At 46.2% G+C, this 21,511-nt stretch overlaps 2 protein-coding genes across 4 annotated transcripts; one reads left to right on the forward strand and one right to left on the reverse strand.

Moving 5' to 3' along the window:
- Nucleotides 1-212: 212 nt before the first annotated feature.
- On the reverse strand, nucleotides 213-17,662 carry pbrm1 (polybromo 1). 3 transcript variants are annotated; one of them, XM_060070330.1, is made up of 31 exons: nucleotides 17,360-17,662; nucleotides 16,521-16,671; nucleotides 16,298-16,395; nucleotides 16,047-16,194; nucleotides 15,123-15,272; nucleotides 14,629-14,745; nucleotides 14,455-14,523; nucleotides 14,252-14,350; nucleotides 14,084-14,169; nucleotides 13,859-13,944; nucleotides 13,204-13,420; nucleotides 12,556-12,697; nucleotides 12,119-12,213; nucleotides 11,837-11,978; nucleotides 11,382-11,519; nucleotides 10,615-10,723; nucleotides 9,837-10,476; nucleotides 9,168-9,379; nucleotides 8,655-8,840; nucleotides 7,974-8,131; nucleotides 7,254-7,505; nucleotides 6,719-6,864; nucleotides 5,990-6,147; nucleotides 5,310-5,493; nucleotides 4,512-4,713; nucleotides 4,013-4,214; nucleotides 3,495-3,572; nucleotides 3,066-3,191; nucleotides 2,595-2,638; nucleotides 1,268-1,487; nucleotides 213-826 (listed from the first exon to the last, which is right to left on the reverse strand). In XM_060070330.1, the coding sequence occupies exons 2-31, from the start codon at nucleotides 16,659-16,661 to the stop codon at nucleotides 663-665; spliced, it is 4,809 nt and encodes a 1,602-aa protein (XP_059926313.1). In that variant the 5' UTR covers nucleotides 16,662-16,671; nucleotides 17,360-17,662; the 3' UTR covers nucleotides 213-662. The 3 variants fall into 3 exon arrangements, with proteins under 3 accessions (XP_059926313.1, XP_059926312.1, XP_059926314.1); XM_060070329.1 differs by having other exon boundaries at nucleotides 17,512-17,661; XM_060070331.1 differs by lacking the exon at nucleotides 3,066-3,191 and having other exon boundaries at nucleotides 17,512-17,660.
- Nucleotides 17,663-18,120: 458 nt separating this feature from the next.
- wdr77 (WD repeat domain 77) lies at nucleotides 18,121-21,440 on the forward strand. Its single transcript, XM_060070338.1, has 11 exons — nucleotides 18,121-18,229; nucleotides 18,484-18,598; nucleotides 18,814-18,999; nucleotides 19,110-19,251; nucleotides 19,372-19,421; nucleotides 19,646-19,716; nucleotides 20,019-20,076; nucleotides 20,426-20,497; nucleotides 20,608-20,716; nucleotides 20,829-20,897; nucleotides 20,996-21,440. The coding sequence occupies exons 1-11, from the start codon at nucleotides 18,227-18,229 to the stop codon at nucleotides 21,141-21,143; spliced, it is 1,023 nt and encodes a 340-aa protein (XP_059926321.1). The 5' UTR covers nucleotides 18,121-18,226; the 3' UTR covers nucleotides 21,144-21,440.
- The last annotated feature ends 71 nt before the right edge of the window (nucleotides 21,441-21,511 follow it).

A 21,511-nucleotide genomic window follows, 5' to 3' on the forward strand; every position in this document is an offset into this window, starting at 1 on the left:
GTTCTACTCTGCCATAAATATTATCCGATTAGATACGTCTAACTATACCATACCGATTAGATAGGTCTAATCTGCCATAGATATAATCCGATTCGTATAGCCGTATACTAGTGTTGTCATATTTGAGATGAATGAGGAGACGTATTTTCTTCTTTTTCTCTCGATTAGCAATGCATGCATATAAATATCTTAAAAAAATGAAACGTAAAACACAATGTTTTATTTTTTTTACTTTCAAGTCCTTATACAATTAGAAAGGAAGCTACTTTTCAACATAAAAGCCAAATGGCACATTTTCCAGAATGCCATACCATATTTTTGTTGGCATTTGCAAATAAACAATTCAACTAAGACCTTCCGATTTCTTAACATGTGCAAACATTGACATTTCACCGAACTACAGTCATAACTATAAATGCCCCGGAACGATGAAGCAAAACTGAACCGATTAAACAAAAAGGGCATCGCCACAGCTCACATAAACACCAGCACAACAAGTCAACACAAACAAACACAGTTCGGAATAAACAACAACTAAAACTTTTAGTGAGCGTGACCCTCTTCTGTGTGACAGTGGGAGCAGAGGCTCGGTAAACAACAGTAAACAACAACAACAATAACAACAGCAGCAGAAGCATGGAGGGGGGGGGGGGGGGGGGGGGCTAGGGGGTGCAGGCGTAGCGGACCGTGAGGCTGTCTCGCAGCATCAGGTCGCGGAGACGCCACAGGGCGTCGGCCATGGTGTTGTGGGCTCCCTTGCTCTTCAGCCAATGGGACGGCAGCCTGGCCTCCTGCTCCTTCGTCAGACGCACGTCACTCTTCCGCGCTGCGAAGCAGAGTTCACGCCAGGCTTGTTTATCATGTATCATATATATTCCATTTTTTATTTTACGATGCTCGTTGATTGTATTCATTCATTCATACGATGCGCCTCGTAATTTAACAAAATAACTTGTTTTTGGGCCATGCAGCGATTTAAGATGTAAAGTCCATATGCATTAGGTAATCAGACTTCGATTGTAATACGAAACATTTGTGGCAATGCACAGATGTTTTCTTTGTGTTATGAATTTGAACTCAACACCATGGACGCATGGTTCATGAAGGCAGGAATCAGAACCTCTCATCCAGACGGAAGAGATGAACACAGAGAGAAACACACAAGACGGGAGAGAGACCCTTTCATCTCAAACAAACGAGGACTGTAAATAGCCTTCAAAATGTGTCACCGAGTCCTCGAAGGGGCGTCTCTCTCCAGCCGTCTCACCTGAGAGGGTCTGGTCCCACTTGCTGACGGTGGGGCACTCTGCAGAGAGCCCCTCGATGTACCTCAGGTAGGCCTCGGAGTGGAGCAGGCGCTGGGGCTTGGGCGGCGGGGCCACGAACATGGGCATGGAGGGCTGCTGCACGGCGTGCTGCTGGCCCTGCTGGCCCTGGGACGCCTGGTAGGGCGGGGGGGCCGCCTGCCCTGACCCCGTCGCCCCGGTCTGAAGGGGACAGGTCGCTGTTATTGTTCGCTTCTTGAATAACTGTTAGGAATCTAACCTACTTGTAATGTTTTTTTTTTACCTGACATAATCTATTTAAATGAATTATTGACATTAGAAGATACTTGAATTAACATGTTGGACTGTTGTTATATTGTGTATATTGTGTATATGTATAGAAGTATGGAAACCAAATCATGGCTGTTAATTGATTACAGGTTGTTTCAGACCAATCAACAACCAGGGTCCACCATTAAAGGTGTGTTCTTTCACTGTTAAGGTGTGAAACTTGAAAAAGGCCTCAGGCCGAAACGTTGTTCATTAAAATATTATTCGGCATCTGAACAAGAGTGCGGTTTCTCTCAACCTGTCCTTATCACGTACACGATACCGTGACCAGCACCTCGAAAAAGCTATTAAGAATTGGTGTGCGTTGGATTTCTCAACAAAAAGACGCTGTTGAATAAGGAACAGAACATCGGTTCTGGCCATTTTAATAGGGGGAATGGACCGCCAAACCCTGCTGTCTGAAGAACAGTTCAACAGATTCAAGGCAGTACAGTCTAGTGGTTAGGGTGTTGGACTCTCAAACCCCAGCAGGCATCATTAAGGAAGGTGCCTTATCCCTACCTTCTCATTAAAGTTAAACTGTGCCACTTTGTAAACAAGCAGTCCCTCAAATGCCTTGCACTTCCACTAAATCTCTGTTTTAGGCAACTAACCTGTTTTACACTTTCAGTGTTTTTACCAAATTCTGCAACAACATTTAGATATGAATGTATTGAAAATCTGTTGTTTAAAGGGGACATATTATACCACCAGGTGTGAGTGTGAGTAGCCTTAAAAGCCGTTTCGAAAATCTGCCCCATATGACATCACTAGTGGTGGTATAATATGTCCCCTTTAATAAAACTTTAAGCAGAGTAAGTCATCATTTGATTGCAGAAACATGCACTGAAAAGTTTAATATTTCTCTCCGGATAAAATATTCTGCTAAATGACTAATAGTTATCAATGGGCATTATAAAGTTGAACCGTCGGTTTATAATAAAAAGCTACCAGTCATAACAAACAGAACCTTCCCTCCTCTGACTTTACTGTAGTTACCTGAGCTCTATGGACGCCTTGGGCTCCTCCAATGGTATTCATACCTGCAGGGAAATCAGGCAGAAACACATCACTAGACAACAGAGCACCGTTGTATTATTTCAATTAGGTATAACTAAAGGTATAACAAGAAAATGTATAAAGAAATAACAATACAATATGCATCCAATTTGTTTTGGTACCTGTCTATAGAAAGATACAATTCTCCTGTGTGACAATTAATCCTGTGTGTGTGTGTGTGTGTGTGTGTGTGTGTGTGTGTGTGTGTGTGTGTGTGTGTGTGCGTGTGTGTGCGTGTGCGTGTGCGTGTGCGTGTGTGTGTGTGTGTCTCAGCACTACTAGTTTCCTTGGCTATTTCAGCGGCACCAAGGACCGTGGCTTATCGGTACAGGGAGCAGGTCAGAAGGGGACTGGCGGACAGACAGGAAGCCACTGCATGGGACGAGGTCAGGGGGCGGACGCTGCTCTTACCCCAGTGCGCCGATAACTCGTGGTAGCCGTGCCCAAAGGGCAGAAGCATGGGGAGGTAGATGGGCGCTCCCATGCTATGCGATGGCATGACACTCATGCAAAGCATGCCATCCATCGCTGACATACCTTCTATGGGCAAGTGACACAACACAACACAACACAACACACATGCATTGACACAAAGTGCATGCACGTTAATACATTTATCTCATAAGCACCATGAAGACAAAATGAATGTGAATGGGTAACAGAGTCGATGAATGAAATGAGCCGACCGGGCGGCACATGAGACATCTAGAAACTGGAAACTAGTAAGCAAAACTGGCGGTACCCTCGCAGGGTTTTGAACAGCACGGCCTGCCTGAAGGCCTACTGGTTTGTGTGCTAGCTTTTGTGTCGAGGTGGTGTCACTGCCTCTACTTGGGGTACCTGCTCTGGGTATCCCTAGTGCCTGCTGCAACGCCGCCCTCTCACGCTCCTGCTGCTCGGCGACCTTCGCTGCTCGCTCTGCAAGACAACATGCGTACATACGTGTATCGGTTTTGAGGAAAACACATTTGTTCCGACAATATTTGCACTTGCGGTATCGGCTCCCGACCAGATAGCATATATTTGTATATGGATATTAGACAGGCATGGTCCATAAATATAATTCAAAAGGGTTTTTGATTCTTCCTTTTATCTTTTGTTATTCTTTTCGGAGAGGCTAATTCGAATACAGTGGTGTCTAATTATTATATTTAAATTGATATTAATATCATTTAGCAGATGCTTTTAATCCAAAGTGATTTACAAAAAGTACATTTCTCAGAAGAAAGAGAAACAACAATATATCGCTGCCATAAGGATTTCTATTTATCTATATTTATATGTTTGTTCATCATTACTCTTCCCATTTGTGCGTGTCTGCAGTTCATTGAAAATGCACAGAAGACCCTTCTCCTCACCCTCATATTCAGCCTTCTTGGAGCCCTCCAGGTTCCTCCACTCAGTGCCCACCAGCCGGCTCAGCTCCCCGAAGGAGAAGTCCGGGTGCCGGGCCTTGATGACGGCCCGCATCTCGCTGCTAAACAGGATGTAGCCGCTCATGTTGATCTTCCTCTTGGAGCCCTCCTTCTTCGAGAGCCCCTTGATGGACTTTGGCGTTGACTGAAAAAGTGCATGAGAAATGAGGGAGACACTTTCTGAGGACTGTGATGAGGGAAAGATCTGCAATCGCTAAGAAGGCAATAGTATGTCAATGGTCAGATGTTTCAAAGACAAAAGACGTGTCAACTCTCTCTGAGAGAGGGAGAGAGAATCAATGTGTTGGATGCAGCTCAACAATGAAACATGGTTCAACCCAAGAAAAAAAGAGTTTGAAAGGCAATTGGTGGCGCTGTTCTCTCGGACGAATATCTGAACAGCTGATTATACCCTGGTAGCCTGGTTATCTGAGTAGCAGACCTGTGGAGGAGTGTAGGGCATGATGTCCATGTCACTGGACAGGGAGCGCTGCAGCTGGGGCAGGGATTGGTCGGCCAGGTCTATGTCGTCCTCCCCCAGGTCCTCCAGCTCTTCGTCCGTCATGTCGGCAAACTTTGCCTCCAGCTCCTCGATCTTCTTGTCCAGCAGTGGGGAGGGTTCCTTCTGGGGCACGATGAGCTTCCTGGGGAGGACACATTATTCCTCAGGGGCCCATAAGTAGGACATTTCACGGTGAACCTGTGGTCTTCGCTTCTGAAGGTAACATGTGTTTACAGAAAGATTCACCAGGGCTAGCTTGAATGTATTTGGGCTGCTCCATCGGTACGCGGATGGCATTAAAGGTAGAGTAGGCAATGGAGAAACCAACCAGAGTAAGCTAGAAAAAAGGGTTAAAAAAAACAAACACTCCCTTCTGGCATATCTCCTGTTGCTGTAGCAACAGGTGTGTGCAGCCTTGTGGAAGGCTCTTGTCAGGCCAATGAACGCAGGTAATCGGGTAGGTAGATCGAGAGACAGGTAGGGCTTTTTCTTGTCGGAGCATTTGATTGATTTATTTCTCTCAGGATGTAAAGCGAATTTCAACCAATGTGTCAAAAAAATGCTTCTAAAAAATAATCGCCGACCCTAGCTTTAACACAACCGGGGGTCAGGGGTTGGGCTCCCACACAGGAAGCCCAGGCTAAGAACCTACGCTCTCACAGTATCGTGACTTCGAATGCAAGCATCCACCGAAACGACGCCAGCGTGACCCAAGAACCACCCAGAGGAGCGTCTGACCTGAAGTAGTAGGTCTCGTCCTCCACCACCTTGGCCGACAGCGGGAAGCGCTTCAGGCCCTTGAACTTCTTCATCTGCTTCTCCGTCTCGATGTAGCGGCTCTCGCACAGCAGCACGTCGTCCTCGGGCACCTCGGTGGGCCGGCAGGACAGGTACTCCTTGAAGGAGGCCACTGCACACTTCCCTTCAAAACAACAACAACAACAGCAGCAAAACGTCATGGAAAACAACAGTGAGTCAGGACTCGAGTGTCAATGGAATAATCTGCCACCTGTAAGCAGTGAGGCTGACTCTGTCGAGCTACTCGAAGCGAAGCTAAAGACGTAGCTCTACAGCCTTTTCGTTTGGAACACAGGGATTTCGAAAACGATGCTGATGTGATGCGAAGATCGATGCGTGTTTGCTCGTGCCTTTGTTCGTGAAGTAACTAAACTAGCGTGTTGCGGTGACTGTGAGTGGATGCCTGGACTCTCCTTACGGTTAATTTGCCAGCACCCCATCATCGATTTATTGGAAAATAAAAACAGCCCTTTTGGGGGCTTGGGTCAGGGGGGGGGGTCATAGATATTTGGCCTGTTAAGCCCTTTGAGACTGTAATGGTGATGAAGGGCTATACAAATAAAATTGAATTGAACTTGTGATGCGTGAGGTGAGGTGGACGGGGGGGCGTGGGAGGCTACCGATGACGCAGGTCAGGGGACAGGCCTCCTCCAGGTTGCTGAGGAACACCTCCTTCTTGTAGAACATCTTGGTGGGCTCGTGCTCCGTCTCCTCCGGGTGGATGAAGATGGGCCCAAAGAAGTACGCTGCGCCGTCCCGCACCCACATCTTCTCCACCCTAAGGAGAGGACGGATGGACGGAGGCAAATGTGACGTAGGTACAACAAGTGTAATCCTTCCTCTTAACCTCGGCAGCGGTCGCTTGTGTCCGACACAGGCTTTTTATTCATATTAAATGATGAAACATTACTGTAGGCTTCACACTTCACGCTTATAGGGAGCAAAGAATCAAGGGTAGAGCTTAAATGTCTGTATACTAATTATATTCTCTCCTTTATTATTGTGTTAAATGTTCCTGATTGTGTGAAATCTTCTAAAAATGTAAAGCACTTTGAGCTGCATTCTGTGTATGAAAGGTGCTATACAAATAAAGTTGTATTATTATTATTATCATTATAGGCCGATAGACAGAGCTGGTGCGCTGACTGGCACTTGTTGTTAAGAGCCAATCCGCCAAGAGCTGCTTCCCTTGGTAGATCTTTCTCCAGGCAGCATGTAGCTTTCATCAGATGAATGCAAACTTCCCAACTGTGGCGACAACGCATGCATACTGACCACGGGTCAACCAAAGGTGTCCCACCCCACTTCCACAGACCAGTATCAGACAATGAAAGCCGCAGTGGGCGTACCTGCCCACATGGTGGCGCACCAGTCCGTGGGAGCCGATGTAGACGCAGTCGCCCACTTTGAGCCACATGTTGTTGTAGCAGAGCTGCTCGTAGTACTGGCAGCCAGGCTCCCCATTGGTCACGTCCACAGTGACGTCTTCCCTATCCTGCAGGCACACACACACACACATAGGAACACACACACACACACACACACACAAGAACATGCCCACAAACACACACACACACAGGAACAGGCACACACACACACACACACACACAAGAACACGCCCACAAACACACACACACACACACACAGGATCAGGCACACACACACACACGCACAAGAACACGCCCACAAACACACACGCACAAGAACATGCCCACAAACACACACACACACACACACACACACACACACACACACACACACACACACACACACACACACACACACACACACACACACACACACACACACACACACACACACACACACACACACACACGTGAACGTCATCCACGTCCCCCCCAGACACCTCTCATCCGCCCTCACCTTGTCAGCGTCGGCGTCCGTCGTCTTGCTCTCCTCCGTCACCTCCGGGGGCTTCTCGTCGCGCTTCGGCGCGAACATGGAGGCCACACGCACGACCGGCAGAGGTATGTCTCTGGGTACGAAGCGCACGGCGTTCAGCGGCGACGTCCACATCTTGATCTTCTTGAAGGCCTTGGCCTTGGCCGAGTAGCGCGACTCGCACACGTAGACGTCCTCCGCCCTGAAGCCCTCCGGGTGGAGCTTGAAGTACTCCTGACCGGTGGGGGGGGGGGCAGACACATGGTGGTCACGAAACGGTAGGGCTGTGCAATTAATCGAATTTTGATTCCGACTTCGATTTATGGTCTAAACAATCTCGAAATTAATATAATCGAGTTTCAACGATTAAAAAATAATAATTAAGTACTTTTATTTTATTCATTGAATGTTTTATAGAAATTGCAGCTGAATATATATTTGTACATTATTTTCTATTTGAACATTTTCTATTTTAACATTTAGAACATTATTTTAAGGGGAAATGTCAAAGTTCTCAGCTACAAAGTGGTTTTTTTTGGAGAGAAATGCAGAACATCATGTTTTCAAACTCAAAAATAATCGTTTGAATAATCGGGATTCAATATTGACCAATAAATCGTGATTATGATTTTTTCCATAATCTAGCAGATTGATGGTTGGAGGCGATCAAATAAGTGCAGAAAGGGTTGGTCTGGAGCATACCTTGACAAACATGACCACGCACTTGCCCAGGATCTTGCTGACGGGGGCTTTGTTGTAGAAGTCACTCTTGAAGACCTCTTTCTCCAGGAACTTCCGGGTGGCGAGGTGAAAGGTCTCGTTGGGCCGGTAGAACCAGCAGCCGTACATCCACTGTTCACCTGCAATCACAACCTCTTGAGGGGGATCGAGTTCTATCTGCTATTGAATGCAACATTTAAATGAGGCTGTCCAAGTCTACCAATTCACATGCACTATGGAAAGGTTGTTTGTCTTTTTTTCATGTGAAAAAAATTAAATAATATAGTGGAGCAACAATTAGTAAATCTATTTTATAAAAAAGCTAATTTTGTAGTGTCCTGTACAATTTCTTATGTAATACGGATTTATGTGGACAAAATAAATTTGTATATAAGAAAAAATATATAGATATATTGATTGGAAGACGCTTTTAACAAGGTGTCTTACAATACTGTTTGTCTGTACAATCCAAACAGGAAACTAACCCCTTAACCCTGGCAGGAACAGGCCAGACCATGTTCAACCAGAAACCTGACCACTGTAGTGGTGGTAGTCCAGTACCTCAACTAGGATACCTATTCCTGATATGAACGAGAGACACTGGGAGAAACCCCCCGTCAGCCACACACAGACACTGTACCCCGTCGCCAGGAGGGAACCCACCGGTGTGGTCCTGCCACAGGCGCTCGATGCAGATGATGTGTGGCTGCAGGGTGCTCTCAGAGGACTCCACGTACACGTAGTCCCCCACGCGGTACAGGCTGTCCTTGAAGCTGCAGTCCTGGCTGTACGTGCGCTGCTGGCCCGACTGCCAGGACCCCCCAACGGGCTCCTCGCTCTTCTCTGCTTCTGGAGGATGCAGAGAAGAGCAGGACTTAAAGCAGGGGATCTGCATTGAAGTCCCCATGTGGACTCACTAGGCACACAAGAATCGGGGGATAGAACCGTCCATCCACCCACTGTGAGAAGATTATTCATTTGCTTTACCTCTGGAGCATCTTCTGCCGAACGTTGTGCATCGGCACACTTTTAAACCTCTAACATTTCGACCGTCTAAGGCTGGGCGATTCTATTGATCGTGATGATTATGGGGCATTTCACACGATAATGATAAATATCACAATATAATTTATGAATTAAAAATATCAAAACTGAACCGGCCCTGCACCGACCTACCCTTTTTCTCCTCCTCCCTCTTCAGCTTGTCCTCCTCAAACTCCTTGGGCAGCTTCCTCTTCTTCTCCTTCTCCACGTCGCCGTGCAGGTGCTTGGAGGTGTAGCTGAGCGCCGGCGACAGCAGGATCTCTCCGTTCTTGCACAGCTCGTCCCGGATGCGGATGAAGAACTGCTGCAGCTCCACGGCGTCCTCGAAGATCTCCGAGTCCGTCCTGGGGAGGGCAACGCGAGCACTGAGCTCATTTCAGGGTTTACACTCCGGGAGCGGAGAGTCACCGTAACGCTCATCTCATGGGCTCAATACGTGCTCGCGGCGAGGTACAGAAGCCAGTACTGAGGAAGAGGTTCGCCATACACGAAGGGGATAGTTGAGGGGCAACAAAGGGGGTGAAGGGGCTTTTTAACAGGCATAAAACCCCACATTTTCCAAAGTGAGAAACTCTTTCAAATACATTTGAGGTTGACCACCGGCAAACTTAACACAGAATATTCAAGTTTGTTTAAGTTAGTAGAACCATACGCTAAAGAAGGTCGAGGTTGAACGCTAAAGTAATTATAATCATACGCTAAAGAAGGTTCAGTCAAACACCAAAGTTACTATAGTCCTAAAATAAGTGATTATTCAACACACAATTGACTGAGGGACGATGAGGAGCGCGTCTCCCCTACCTGTGCATCCGACGGGCCTTCTCCAGCACCTCGAACATGTGGTCCTGGAACACGTCCAGCCTCTTGTAGCGGCCCCGGTCCACGTTGGCCCGGACGATCTCGAAGTTGAGCCGGGGCTTCTCGGGCCCGGCGGGGTCCAGCGCGGGGATCTCGGCCAGGGAGTCGCTGTAGCAGCGGCCCTCGTCGTCCTGGTGGCCCAGCACCGACACAAACAGGCTGCGGATCAGCTCCTGGATCAGCCGCGGCACGTCGGGCGCGCCCGAGTCCTCGCCGCCCTCCAGGTCCCGCCGGGTCTCCAGGAGCACGCGGTGCAGCATGAGCGCGTCGCGGTAGATCAGCGACTCGGGCTCGTTGTAGGTGCACGCGTTGTTGAACATGAGCACCAGGTCTTCCACCAGCGCGTCCACGTCCTGGTACTTGTTGGCCAGCATGTGGCTCTTGACCTTCTCCATGTCCACGGGCTTCTTGATGGCCAGGTAGTAGTCAGGCAGCTCGGCGCGCGACGGCAGCCGCAGGAAGATGGTGCTGAGGCGACGGCCGCGGCGGTCCGTGAAGTTCTTCACGGCCTCGTACAGCTCGCTCAGCTTCTGCTGCAGCGGCGTCAGGTACTTGGACTTCTTCAGGGTCAGGCTGTTCTTCCCTGGGGTGGGGGGGGGGGCAACAAGGGGGGCGTCTGTGAGAGGGAGGCGGGACTTTGGGGATACACACATGGGGATCAGTGATTTGTTAATGTGTGAGGGATGGGTATCTTGAGTCGACCGCAGGTTCTCTGACGTACTTATCTTTAACTTAGGGGTGATCGTCATGTCATCGTCGTCGATCGACGGGCCCAGATCTCTTCTCCGGTCCTTCAGGATCTTCTCCAGGACGTCGGCGTCGTTGTAGACCTGGATTTGAATGAACACACGGGTTTGACCCATTTCCATACAAAGAAGAAGAATTAAAGGAAAAAGCAATGCCCCTTTGACTTCACAAAGGCAACCCTTTGATGAACATACTGAACAAACTGATCATCAAATCGAACTGTCAAGAGACTCCAGACCCATCTTTTGTGGATGCACCGAATTTTCGGCCGCCGAAAATTTTCTGTGATTTTCGAAATACTTTTATCACCGAAACAACACGGCCGAAACAGAAATTTGTGATGACGCAAACAAAAAGCGCAGCCAGCACACGCTTGTCTGGATAAGCGCCAATATGTCTGCGGTGTGGACGTTTTTCAATGTTTCTGAGAAAGACCCACGTATAGCGATTTGCAAAAAATTGCAATGCCTTGATTTTACTGAAGTTATTACACAGTCATAGCCATCAATGCATGGTACTAATAATTGGCATAATAATTATTTTTTGGTGTTTGGTTTTTCGGTTTTCGGCCTTGGTTTCCTCATTTTCGGTTTTTGGTTTTCGGTTTCGGCCAAGAATTTTCGTTTCGGTGCATCCCTACTTTCAATGTCAGAAGATGGCATGAAGACAAATTGCATTACAAAACAAGAACCACCTCAACACCAACCAACACAACAACAACAACAACCACAGCGGCCAGACCTGGGAGCCCTCCTCGTTGTAGTGGCGTGCGTTGCGGAACATCAGCCTCATGTCCTCCATCAGGGCGTCCTCGCTGGTGTACTTGTCGTTGCGGATGTTGTGCTCCACCGTACGCAGGTCCATGGGCTCCAGGATCACCTTGGGGTGTGTGTGGGGGGGGGGGGGGGGGGGGGAGAGGAAGAGTCAGTGTGTTGTGGAAACATAGTCCCGGTACCGTCCTGCAGAGGGTGCTATAGTGTAAAGTGTATTCTCCTATAGAGGAGCTTAATCAAATAGTGTTTCATGTAAAAAAAAATAAACCCACAAAACCCTGACGTTAAACCACATAAAAGATAGAATCACAATAAAATAACATCATTCTCGAACAATCGCAATTCATACAAAATTGCTAAATTTTCAGAATCGCGAGGTACAACGTACCGTGCGCTGAGCCCCCTGGCGACCCCCAGCCCTACCTTATAGTAGTCGGGGTAGTCCTTCTTGGAGGGCTTGACCATGAAGAGGTCACATAGCCGGCGGCCCGTGGGCGGGTCCCGTGCCTCGGTCACCGCGATGAACAGCGTGCGCATGCGGTTCTTCTTGGTGTTCTTCTTGTACCTGCACGACCCAAAACGGCCCGTTTGGTTTTCCTCCCATGAGAAGGTTCTACCAGTCAGAGGTTCACTGAATAACACACGGCACAACGTGAGCTCGCTGGTGAGAGATGACCAGGTGAGATGTGACGCGGCGCAGCCTACATTTTCCTCTTTGAGCTGACGCTGTCGCAGAGGGATGAGGACATCATGCTGTCCCCTTCGTCGTCGTCTCGCCGCAGGAGCTCCTTCTTCTTCATCTGGACAGAGGAAGGCTGTCTCGTCACATGTGTCAATGCATCCTAATGTACTGTATGTAGTCACATGTGTTGGGACTGCATTTAGATGCATCGGTCAATTTTTTATCAATTAACAATTAATGTAATTACTATATATATCTATAGGGCAACTCTGTACATTAAATTAGATTACTCACATTTTGCAGGGAGAATTTTTTTTTATTTTTACAATAAATGATCAACTGATGATCACAAGTCGTTCATGTTAAAGGATCGACGACAAAATGCGTTTTGTCGTCGACGCTAGCTACGCTACGAGACCCGCCGTGAGGAGGCGGAGGGCGGAGGTGGGTGGAGGCACACCTGCTGGATGTGCTGCAGCTTCAGCGCCCTCTTGTAGACGGAGGAGTGGGGCACGTTGAAGCGCTTGCCGTTCTCCAGCATGCGCGTCAGGTCGCTGTCCAGGTGCTCCAGGCTGTCGTACTCGTTGCTCTTCATCTTGTTCCTGTGGGGAAGCACTGCCGCTCACATTTTGGGAAGGAGGGAGGGGGGGGGGGGCGGGGGGGGGGGGCAGGAATACTCTACTGTACAGCGAGTGTATGGGGACGTGAACACAAAAATAAAATGGAAACAAAAGAGAACAGGTGGTTGAAAAGGAAACCTTAAAGAAAATATGGATTCAAATGAGATAGGAGTCTGATTTTTGAAACGTGCCCCGGTTGGAGCGAAATAGAATGATCGGAAGGAAGTACAGGAACGACAATTTCCTGAATATAAATGACATCAATGTCGATGAGAGAAAAACAGCACAGGAAAAAGACCCTTCCTATTCTTCTATCTTTTTTTATCTGATACACTACAATCAGGTAGGGATGTGTTTCGCACAGACCCGATGAATAGGACATCGGTTGCTCATTAGAAACCTTGAAAAGCATTGGCTTCTCCTTATGGTTATGGTTCTCCTCATGAACCGGGCTCAGTGGCCACCGTCACCCAGCGGGCCCACGGTACCTGATCTGGTGCAGGCAGATGGGCTGCCCGATCTGCTGGTAGTAATCGGGGTAGTCCTTCCTGGAGGGGAGCTGCAGGAAGGGCTCCGAGATCAGCTGGCCCTGGCTGTTGCGGCCCCCCCGCACCGCCTCGTACAGCTGGAAGATGGGGTTGCTCATGTCCATGTTGGAGTGGATGCCCTCGGCCTCCGACTCCCCCTCGTCGTAGTGGACCGACCCTGAAGCAGGCGGAACATGCCGGAAACGGAGACATAAGGGAGTTAAGAGACTGCAGTGTTCTAGTTGAACACATCAAATATCCAATGCACCACAACTGTGTGCTGCAAGTACCGGTAATTCGTTTTTTGCACATAATAATATGTTTTATTTATAACGCACTTCACATAAACTTAATGACCTCAAAGTGCTACAATGCACATTAAAAGAAATACAACATAAAAGACTAACTAGATTAAAAAGAAAAAAAACAAGGAAAAAATAATCATTTAAAATAGCAGTTTAGCGAAAGGCTTTTCTAAAAAGATTGGTTTTTAGGCCTTTTTTAAAAGAATCCACGTCTGTGGGGCCCTTAGATGGTCAGGGAGAGCATTCCACACATGACATGCTTCTAACGACTGCTACAGGTTCAATCATCTCCACACAGCCCAGAGAAGTACCAGAGAGAATGCCTTCCTCGTCGCTTTCATACTGCAGGGCCATGGTGATCGCAGAGAGACGGTCACCCTGGGTGGAACGTCTGTTCCTGCCGGCGGTGGGAGAGAGGACAGAGAGAGAGCTGCTTCAGCACACTGGGGGAGAAGCTGGCAGACTAGGGGAGAGCAGGGGTGACTTTGGGAGTGTCTGGGTGACTTCCAAAGATGCAATGCCTTTTCCCTGTTTACCTGATGCGTATGCTGGACTTGGTGGGTTCCGCGTGGTCCATGTCCGCCTTCTTCTGCGCAAATAACTTTTTGATGGTGTTTGCATCCTTGAGAAGAAGACAGTTTTATACGGGAGACGGATAGATACAGAAACAGACGGAGAAACAGATGGATAGATGGACAAGATACCTTAAAAACTTGTGATCCTGGCTCGTTGTAATTCTTGGCATTTTTGGTGAGTAAATCAATGTCTTTCGCCATGGCACTCACACTTCGGTAGTTACCCATCTAAAAAACCACATTATAATGTATGCTCATGGGTTGATATGTGTTGAACATTTGTTTGAGCGTAGCCTTGATCCAAGCTTCATAGAGAACATGTCAACACCGACCTGAATCTTTTGAGCGATGATCCTCAGATCGATTGGGTCTTTAATGATGGCGTAATAGTCTGGGTATTGCTGGGAAAAACACACAGGCGCGGTGTCAAAAGCATTGCCGCTGGGTGTACAACACACAACCCCATGGTCCTATCACAAAGCATGCTGCTGGAGGGAGGCCCGTACCACTTTGGAGGGCAGCTTCTGGAACAGCTCGCTGACCAGGCGGCCCGTGGGCTCCGTGTGGGAGACCACCGCCTCCAGGAGGTGCTCCAGGTGCTCCTTCAGGCAGGACGGGGTGCTCTGCACGCAGGGAACAGACGGCATTCATGGCGCAAACTACCCCACACTGGCTTACTCACACATGCAGTCACAGTTTTCATATTCTTATATTAATTGAGGTAATAGAAAATAATAACAGGGATAGTGTATTGGCTTGAGTTTGGTCGAGCCTTAAGTCTCCAGCCTTAAGAATGATCCCTAAAGCGGGCAAAATATAGCCAGCTAACACACACGAAAGGGAGTTCAGCGCTTTCAACTAAAATAAAAAATGTAGAAATTGGGAAAGCTGGGGAGGTTTAGAAGGGTAAATCGAGTTGGATAAAAGCGTCTGCTAAATGACACTAACGATACTAATCCTCACTATCAACAATGATAAAGCTGGTCTGCATGGGCTTCACCTCGTCCTCAGTCTGTCCTCCAGCGGTGTCCTGCGCATCGTAACCTTCCTCCTCATCATCCTCATAGTCCCCCCGCTGAACAAACTCATTCTTGGTGCGCATGTAGAGGTCCCACAGTTTACACGCAGCCCGATGCTCTGGGCTGTCTGCCTGCACAGACGTTAGAGCACATTCACTGGTTAACCATGCCACCGTTTACATCTTTAACCATTTATATAGCTAGATGTAGATATGATAACTATAGGAGACCTCATTAGGCATGTATTCACTATTCTTACATTTTGCTTGTTTTGTGTTGCTTATCATGCACAACACACCTAAAAGCGGTGTTAAAGTCGCAGTGTGTAAGATTGAACCTCCAAGTTAGTAGGCCAGACACTTTCACAGTGAATAAATCCAATAACAGTGTTCTGTCTACTGCAACTGTGGGACGCAAACTAGCGTAGCTCAGCTGGCTGGTGGGTGTGAGTGGCAGGGCTTTGGGGTTTGTTGATAGTACGATTCTTGGTAACAAAGAGAGAAGAACAGTCTGGGCAGCATTTTTTATTGGCAGAATATATAATAGGATTTGAATTTATTGATAACATTATTGAAATCACTATCGATCAGCACTGACGAGAGGTTAATTTAAGCTGTGATCTAGTTTAAGTGTTGCACAATGCTACTTTAATTGTCACCCAATATTTATGCTGGTCTAACTTTAAACATATATTGTTAGTTGTTAGCTTGTAATAGGTTTTAGCATTAATACATTGTTAGTTGTTATCTTGTCATAGGTTTTAATATAAATATATTTATGTTATTTGTGACCTTGTAATATGTTTTAACGTAAATATATTGTTATTTGTAACCTTACAATAGGTTTAAGCATAAATATTTATCATACATATTAGGATTTAACATACACATATCATTAGTTGTTACCTTGTAATAAGTTTTAGCGTTGTTGAACAAGAGTTGAAAATCACTGGTGATTTGCTCAACGTCGTCGTACTCCTCCATCTTCAGCTTCTGCTGGATCTTCATCATGTCTATGGGCTGGGACACCACGTGGTAGTAGTCGGGTTGGTTCCTTTCACACAGGGCCAACCCAACATTAAGTCTGGAATACAATACTCAAACAGAGCTCCAGAGAAAAGAAGGGCTCGTCGATATTACAAAGTCATCGTTGTTACCTTCTTTTAGGGGCTCTGATGAAGAGCTCACACAGCATCCTACCCTGGTCATCCTTGTAGTCTCTGACGGTGTTGTATAGTTCATGACACACAGCAATCTGCAAGGCAAGGGCCATGTGGTAAAATGGATGGACATCATTCACTACTACCAATCCCATTTTTTCATTAAGCATAATTTGGTTGAACAAGGCATTTTTAGCTAGATATGTGAAAGTCACTTTACAGGATCAACTGTTGGAATGCTCGATATACGTCTCCTTTTTCTTCCCGCTGAAGACACCAACAATGACGGTTGGCTGTCTTCAAAATCTCCCCCGCTGAGGCTGCTGGAAGGTGACGAGGTCCTCTTCTTCTTCAAGGCCATGGCAGAAGCCCTGAGGACAAATCAAAGTGTCATGTCAGGATAAAAGACAATAATGATACGTCTGTTGGTTAAATAGCGATGATAACAGTTTGGGTGGTCATTTTTGTATGATGACTTATTTCCGTAAGTCGTCTTGACATCAACATCAACAGAGTGGCGACGTCTTTCTGATAGAAGTGGGTTGAGCCTTGGCTGCATTATTATCAATGTTGAGGGAGCAATTTAGACCACCTGTGGCTGCATAAGCAGTAGATCTTCTTTGTTGCTTGCATTGGGCCTCTTTTTATCTAGTGGGTATTGATAAAACGGTTTTTAATCAATGAAATATATAGAGGGCCCTATGTTCAGTACCATTTTTTAAGGTCCCTAATATTTTAGTAGATGGCCTGTTCTTTACCTCCGAACGATTTTCGTTTGTTTAACGAAAATCACTGTAAAGCACTGTTGAATAAATGACATACAGCAGTGGGGGGGAGCTACGTAAACGTTTGCCCCGAGGACCCACAGCGCGGTAACCGCGCCAGGGGTTTAAATGTTCACACCTGTCAAAACTCTAACTGTCCCTGCTCCTCACATCAGCACCACAGAAGCCGACCATCAGCCGGACCACTACGCCGAGGTGCAAAATCCTCTCAACTCGTCTTTTTCGCTCTATTTGACCATTGCAAAACAGTGCGCAAAGTGTTTCATACACTTACACAGTAGTAATGTTTCCCTTTTTCTTTGATAATCAGCTAAGGCTGGCTAGGGTTAGCATGTGATGGTGAGACAAAGGTATCCCGATGAGCGGATGATTCACAACATGACATCGCCGAAACTGGATGGCTTTGCTCCCCGAGTGGGGACCTACCTTTACTGTGTGCGTTACAGCGCTCACAATATCAGTACCATTTGAAAGTTGAAAGCTTATAATATATCGATTAGGTGATAGGCTAGCGTGAAGCGCGCGTTTATACAACCACCACTTCCGTTTCGATGCATCAAACTTTCACAATAAAATACTTGCTAAAATTGGGTAAACTGAGTTGTTGAAACAGGCACTGATTTTAATTACAAAAAGGCAGTACGGTTTTACTTTTACACATAAAATATTATACGATTAAAGAAGTGAAGCATTTTCTTATACCACACGTTGGGATATGGAGGTTGACAGCCAGTCAGTGTTCATCTAATAACACAATTATCATTTAAACAAGTTGTGTCTACCCTGTTTCTCATCACTTGTATCTTGATTAAATATTTATACGGGACAGGAAATATCTTGTTATTATTATGTGTGTGTATATAGTTATATATACTTTCAAATTAAATCAACTTCACGTCAGTTTCTTTCTTCTTTTTTTTCAAAATATGAAATTCTGCAGACTCCAACATCTTTGTAATGTAGTCATTAGAGCACATTAGAATCAACCATGTCCGTTGAATGAGATGCAACATGAAGCCAGGCTCTGAACCTTTACATTTACCACACTAGAGGGCAGTAGGATGCAGCATAACTGTGCTTTTATTTTTCATCTCGTCGTCCACGAAGAAGAGTCGGCAGACCTCCGCGGAAGTGCACGAAAATGGTACGACCCATGTGTTGCTGTTGTCTTTCCATTCATGTTCAAACCTTAAATATCATGGATTTAATTACTTGTATAAGTGACGTGATTGCGTTGTGAGATTGGATAATCGATCCGTGTGGGGTCCTACTCTAGTCAAGCTAAATGCAACGTTCAAAGATTAATTTGCATGGCTAGCCTTAGCTCACGTTACCTAGTGTTCTAGGACTGCAAACATCTGTAGCTCCTGTAGTGTGTTCATCCTTTTATTTGCATAGGTCCTGGAAAACGGAACGCTGGATACCAGTATGACTAAGGAAAACCCATGGACTATACCTCCCAATGCTCCAGCATGCATGGAAAAACACTTGGACTGCGCGCAGTACAGGGCGGGTAATGACATCTTAAAATGGCCAATAATGCACGTGTTGCTGCTTCTTTAATAAAAAATGTAATGACCGTATTTTATTTAGATTTTTTTGGGATATGAGGAAGTTAAGTTCTGTTTAGTTTTGCTCTGGTTACAGCAAAAAGCTATACTTCATTGAATGCGTCATATAAATTCGCTTCATTGTTATCCCGATTTTTTTCAACTTTTTTCTTTCTAGATGGAACATTGCTTCTTGGGGCTTCCAGTCTAGCGGGCAGGTGCTGGTTGGGCTCGATATGGGTTTACAATGAGCCCGGAAAGGCCCCAAATGAAGGATTCTGCAAAGCTGGTGTACAGACAGAGGCTGGCATCACGGATCTTAAATGGGTGTCAGAAAAAGGTGTCCTAGTTTCATCTGATTCAGGTGAGTCGAGAAGAAGATTGCAATATATATATATATATATATAATGATAGCTTAGTACCCATTTACTATGATTTGCTTTTCTTATGTACATTTGTGTGATCGCTTTGCAGGTGCGTTGGAGTTATGGGAGCTGTCGGAGGACGAGCATTTGTTGGTGAACCGCTTCAGTAAACATGATCATGACAACATCATCACCAGCGTGAGCCCCACGGTTGGTGCCATCACTGCTGTCACTGGCAGCATGGACTGCCGGTTAGATTACATTTTCTAACTCATCTAGTTGCCCATAATAAGCAGTCGTCTAAAATGTAAATGTCACCTTTCTGAGTTTTAGTATTATACTGACCATGAGTGTGTATTCCTTTCCTGTAGAATCAAGATCTGGGATCTTGCTCAAGAGACGGTTGTCACCACGTACAATGGTAAGAAGACAACTTCTTGGAATGGGAGTAATTCCTGAAGAAATTATTATTAAGTATCCTAAATGTGGAATATGATGGGCCATTGTTTTACACATTCTATAGCCTATTTTATTTAGTATTTATTTAATGTTCTTAATGGCAATTTATTGTAAGTTCTATTGTGTAATTTTGTCGTGAATAATTACTATGAAGTGCATCGCTTAATAATTTATTCCTTGTTACAGCACACACAAAGCCAGTCAGCTGTGTGGCCTGCAGTCCACTAGAGGACGCTCTCTTCCTCTCCTGTGGCCAGGTACGCGATTATTGTCCCTAATTGGCATGCACACATTATCACACACTATTATTACCCAACGATTATTATAAAGGTGCCACCAACACGTATGCAAGACAAAAAAAAAGCTGTTGCCTGAGGGTTCAACAAACGATGTGAATAGAATTGGTTTATGAGCCTATGAATCTCGTTTTGGAGCGTTTGAGCGCTGTTTAAATGATGTCACCACACGACACGCATTAAATTTGTCATTTACTTTTATAAGCAATTGATACCCAGGGAGATTTCTGTCGGTGGACTGCTAACCTTTAGCCTTCACGCAGGATGGCCGCTTGCTGGTGTGGGACACCAGGAAGCCAGACAAGCCAGCCTTGCGAATAGGTGAGTTGCAGCAAAGGTCACTCTGGATACATGTATTTTCTACATTGACACACCGCATCGTAGCGGGCCTAGCAGCCCCTTATTTAAACCTTAGTTATTCTTATATATAAGTTATTATATATTTATTCTAATTATTCATGTCCAGTATTGTAGTTTATTTAGGCTTCGATCTCTTACTTGTGTTTCTTTTATATTGCACTGTGGAAGGAGCCTGAGACTTAAGAATTTCATTGCCAGCGGCTGCGTCTGTGATTGTTGTGTATATGACAATAAACCATCTTCAATCTTACCCGGTGGCTGATTATTGATTCTGGCGCCTCATCCCATTGCCTTGCTTTTTCTGTGTCAGATCTGGAGGCCCCTGGCTGCTGTCCCACTTCCGTGGCCTGGCACCCTAATCAAATGAGCACTATTGCGTATGGTAAGGCAGTGGGTGATTGTCTTTGGTCCATTCCCAGATGTAATCCGCTGGGTGATGGTTGGCCCGTGTGTTGACGACAGCTTGCGCTCCTCTCTTTTTTTTTTTTTTAGGTGACGAGTTGGGTCGAGTGGCGCTGAAGGATTTACAGGGATCACAGCCCACCCTGACGAAGGCCATCCACAACCGCAGAGTCACCGGTCTAGCCTTCTCCACACACAGGTAAAGAACGACACACGAGTATTATGCTCGGTCAAGGCACTCTTCGAATTCAATTGCGAAAAACAACATAAAAGCTGACTAAAATAAATGTATGCTTTTCTCACTACAACAGTACCCCCTTGCTAGCATCCATCAGTGATGACTGTTCCGTTGCTGTGATGAACGCTGAACTTGCAGAACAGTAAGTGGCCGTAGTTCTTACTCTACACTTTTTTTTTTTATAAGTATAATGCTAGCAAAACGACTCCCTCACCGACGCATTATCGCCGCCCCCCACAGGTTGAGAGACAGGCGGCACCAGGACTTTGTGAGGGGGGTCTGTTGGCTCCACGGCGGGTCTGACTCTCTGACCACCGTCGGCTGGGACCACCAGGTGCTGCATCACACGGTGGGGGCGGCGGCCGAGGCTCAGACCAGCGCCCCCTAGAGGCCGGCCGAGGTCCAACCAACCATGACGTCTGTTGACTTCTGAAATACCGTCACTTTGAAAAAAACCGTGTTCTCCTTCTTCGTTTTCTACACCTATTTTGGTGCATTGGGAGAGTGCGTTTTCAAAGTTTTGCTTATTGGTTTGGAATGGCGCCTTTATTGTTTAAAGCTGTGGGGCCTTGGTCTGAAAGTATTCAAATACTGTAGTTTCTGCAATTTATATCAACTTTTTGACTGTATAATATGACTTGGCACTTGAATTCAATCTGTAATATTAAAGTACATACAGAACTAAGAGCATTTTATTTTCTTTATTTTGTATTTGAGTTAATCCATTAAATAACACTTACTACTTACAGAGAATAT

Source organism: Gadus macrocephalus, chromosome 13, assembly GCF_031168955.1.
Source record: "Gadus macrocephalus chromosome 13, ASM3116895v1".
Lineage (NCBI taxonomy): Eukaryota > Metazoa > Chordata > Actinopteri > Gadiformes > Gadidae > Gadus > Gadus macrocephalus.